This window comes from Sphaerodactylus townsendi, unplaced genomic scaffold (genome assembly GCF_021028975.2).
Source record: "Sphaerodactylus townsendi isolate TG3544 unplaced genomic scaffold, MPM_Stown_v2.3 scaffold_114, whole genome shotgun sequence".
Classification (NCBI taxonomy): Eukaryota; Metazoa; Chordata; class Lepidosauria; order Squamata; family Sphaerodactylidae; genus Sphaerodactylus; species Sphaerodactylus townsendi.
In genome coordinates this window covers 21,425-24,990 of record NW_025949672.1, presented here as the reverse complement: position 1 = coordinate 24,990, position 3,566 = coordinate 21,425, and the positions used below count along the sequence as shown (strand labels likewise).

The 3,566-nt window shown below is 41.7% G+C and overlaps 1 protein-coding gene across 1 annotated transcript; it reads left to right on the top strand.

Moving 5' to 3' along the window:
* Window positions 1–171: 171 nt before the first annotated feature.
* LOC125424825 (cytochrome P450 2A13-like) lies at window positions 172–2,511 on the top strand (the record flags this gene model as incomplete). Its single annotated transcript, XM_048482253.1, has 5 exons — window positions 172–332; window positions 495–671; window positions 1,227–1,368; window positions 1,769–1,956; window positions 2,420–2,511. Coding segments are annotated over 5 exons (707 nt in total), but the record flags the coding sequence as incomplete, so codon positions are not given.
* Window positions 2,512–3,566: the final 1,055 nt, after the last annotated feature.

Sequence of the window (3,566 nt, the reverse complement as noted above, 5' to 3'; positions counted from 1 at the left end):
ACCTACCTACCTACCTACCTACCTACCTACCTACCTACCTACCTACCATCTAGTTTTGTGACATATAAAGCACAGAAGTTCATGCATTTTATTTCCTAACCCAGTTTCTATTAAAGTGCTTGTAAATTAAATTGAGGCTTGAGTTAATGGGGATTATCTCTACTTTTCCAGGTGCACCTTTTGACCCTACCTTTGTTCTGAGTCGTACTGTGTCCAATGTGATCAGTTCTATCATCTTTGGCAACCGCTTTGACTATGAAGATAAGGAGTTTCTCTCTTTGCTAAACATGATGCTGGAAATTTTCCGTTTTAATTCAAGCTCAGTGGGGCAGGTAAATTTTTAAGGATGAGTTAGAAAGGGAGAACATTCTGGACTCAAATGTTAAAAATGTGATCATATGTCTATGTTCTCCATGTTGGCAAACTCGGAATGTTTCTCATAAATAGGGATGTTTGTTCTTCCTCTACCCCATCCCGGCAACTCCAAATTACAGCTTTACGAAATGTTCTCTGGATTCATGAAGTACCTGCCTGGCCCTCAACGTGACGCCTTCAAGCATCTTTCTGGGCTAGAAGAATTCATTGCAAGGAAGGTGAAAGAGAACCAGGAGACTCTGGATCTGGCCTGTCCACGAGATTTCATTGACTGCTTCCTGATAAAAATGCATCAAGTATTATTATAACTATTATGGTTATTGTTTTATATTATTTGAAACTGCTAGTAGAAATTTGGTAGCTGCTAGAACAGAAGATATAGTATTTTGATGGGAAGGATGAAGTGTTCATGTGGGGTGGGGGCCTAAATAAAACCAACCATCTAATTTTGGAAATGAAAATACCATGATGTGTGAATCCTGTTCATTTGCACACCTGCAACACAGACTATTCTACTTTTCAGAGACACTACATGAGTTTCTCATCTGTTCTCTGTTCCCTTTCTGCTCCCTTTGCCTCACAAGCAATCTCAACCCAAGGTGTTATGTGAACTGTTCCCTCATACAAGTTTCCTTTTAACTTAATAGACAGTAGGCATTTGATTTTCAATGTTCCATGAACGTCCATTTTCCTCAGTTGTTCGATCATGACCTCACACCAGCCCAATGAAATGTGTGTGTTTGGGGGGGGGTGGGTGGCAGCAGGGAAAGAAAGCATTTCAGAAGGTGAAAGTCATATTTTAGCTTTTCCAGCATGATCAGTGAAACATGTTTCCATTTTCTTCTGCCAAGGAAAGGGAAAACCCACACACAGAGTTCTTCCTGAAGAATCTTGTTATGACAACACTCAACATATTCTTTGGTGGAACTGAAACTGTCAGCACAACCTTGCGCTATGGCATCCTGCTTATGCTGAAGTTCCCAGAAATTCAAGGTACTCATGGAAGGAGGGAGAGTGCGCCGGGAAGGGGGGGGGGGTAAAAGAGGCTTTCTCTGAAGTATGTCCAAAATTTCAGAGAATTTTGTAGACTACCAAATGTGTGAGTTCTTCAGCATGTGCCCCAAAGACTAGGTGGAAATCATCGAAAGCTGTGCAATTAGTCCATGCAGCTGGCTTCCCAGTGTAGTTATGGGGAGTTCCTGCCCAGGAAATGTGTTCCCAGAATATTTTTCTCCACCTTTCTCCAGGATACTTCCTGTGTTCCCATCTGTGAACCATGCTATGGGAAACAGAACTGCAGCAGCCAATTTGATTCCTTGTTGGTTCTCAGGAAGGTCTGACTATAAATGAACCAGTTCAAATGCCATCTTTATAGCCTGTGGTTTTTCAACAGATAAGGTTTATCGGGAGATTGATCGAGCTATTGGCAGGAATCGTGGTCCCAACATGGATGACTGTTCACAACTGCCCTACACTGAGGCTGTGATCTATGAGATCCAGAGATTCGGTGACATGCTCCCCAGGGGGCTAGCACGACGCGTGAACAGTGATACCCAGTTTCGAGGATACACAATTCCCAAGGTATGGTTTATGGCTCAGTCAACTTCCCCAAGAAGCTGTCATCACAGGTGAACTAATGTGATCAAAATGGGAAATTTGGTTCAGTTGCAAGAGTTAAATACGTTATTACAGCAACATCAAGAAGTCATTAACATAACATTAACATCATTAACATGACAATATTAAGAAATAATTAACATGGCAGAAATGCAAGTTATCTATTCTGTACTATTCTTTGTTCTGTTTTTCTCTTCCAAAGACACATAAAATCTTAAAATTATTAGGATGACAGGAACAAGGATGTTTGGGACTCAAAATCTGAGGGTGCACCCAGCTTGCCAAAAATTCCAAAGTCATTCCCCATTATCCCCACTTAAAGGGAAGAAGAAGAGGCCTCGCAGCCACCTCCTGCCAGAATTTCTCTAATTATGTATCTTCTATTAATTTTCAACATTTGCTCAGTATTCTTTCTTCTGTTTTTCAGCCCTGGCACTGTGCTCCGGAATCTTTAATTCTACAGTAACAGTCATCTTCCTCCCCTGAAGCTTAGCATGTTTAACATGTCTTTCAATCAGCACTTGCGCTCCAGAATTGACCATCTTCTGTATGATTTTCTGCTTAGTGCCATGTTTTTCTTTCTCATTTCTTCCCAGTGGACAAGGTTTTCTTCTCTTTAAAAAGAATGTTATTTGTTTGTGTGCTCTTTTTTCTGTTCACATAGTTTTTCCATCTCTTCCTGTGAATTCCTTTGGTCTTTTTCTTATCATTTTGGGACTCTCCAGTGGTGAGATTCCAATAATTTAACAACCGGTTCCAGTGGTGGGATTCCAATAATTTAACAACTGATTGTTTACAAGCACCATTTTAACAACCGGTTCTGCCAAAGTGGTGTGAACCTGCTGAATCCCACCACTGGGACTCTCCCATCAGAAAATGGCTTTTCAATCTGTAATCCCCCTTTATCCCACAGTCTTCCAAGGATGCAGAAACTCTTCCTATGGATTGTTCTGGTTCATTCCCCTGATGGGGTCGCAATGGCGGATTCCACATGGGCCAAAAACAAGTTTGAAAATGGTGTGAAAATGGTGTAAACCCTTTTAAACCATTTTCACACCACTGTTTTTGGCCCACGCGGAATTCGCCTATGTTTGCTATTTAAGGGACTGTCCTGGGATCTAATGACATTTCCTTAAATAGCAAACCACACATGTGGTGGGAGGACAGTTTAGAAATCTCCCAGATGTTCTCTAACCCTTGGTGGCTTAGTTGGCCAGTTCCTTCATCTTACACTTGCGTGGCCCGCAGCTGCTCCCAACATCTTGTGCCTCCTGGAAAATGCTTGGACCTCATCAGAAAGGATAGCTTTGGCTCATTCTAAGGGTGGGGAAGGCCTCATTCTAAGTGCAACAGGTTTGGATGCAAGGCTTCCGTGGTTTCTTTTCAGGCTTCTGTGCTTGCTTCTTGTGTTGGTTGTACATATAAACTGCTGATAAAGGCTGTGTTGGTTGTACGTATAAACTGCTGATAAATAATATGACTCTGAATTTTTCCCTCTGCAATCTTGAGCATCCTCAGTCAAAATTCTTGAGGTCTATCCTACAGCTCCCAAACAACATTTCGAACGCTGCATT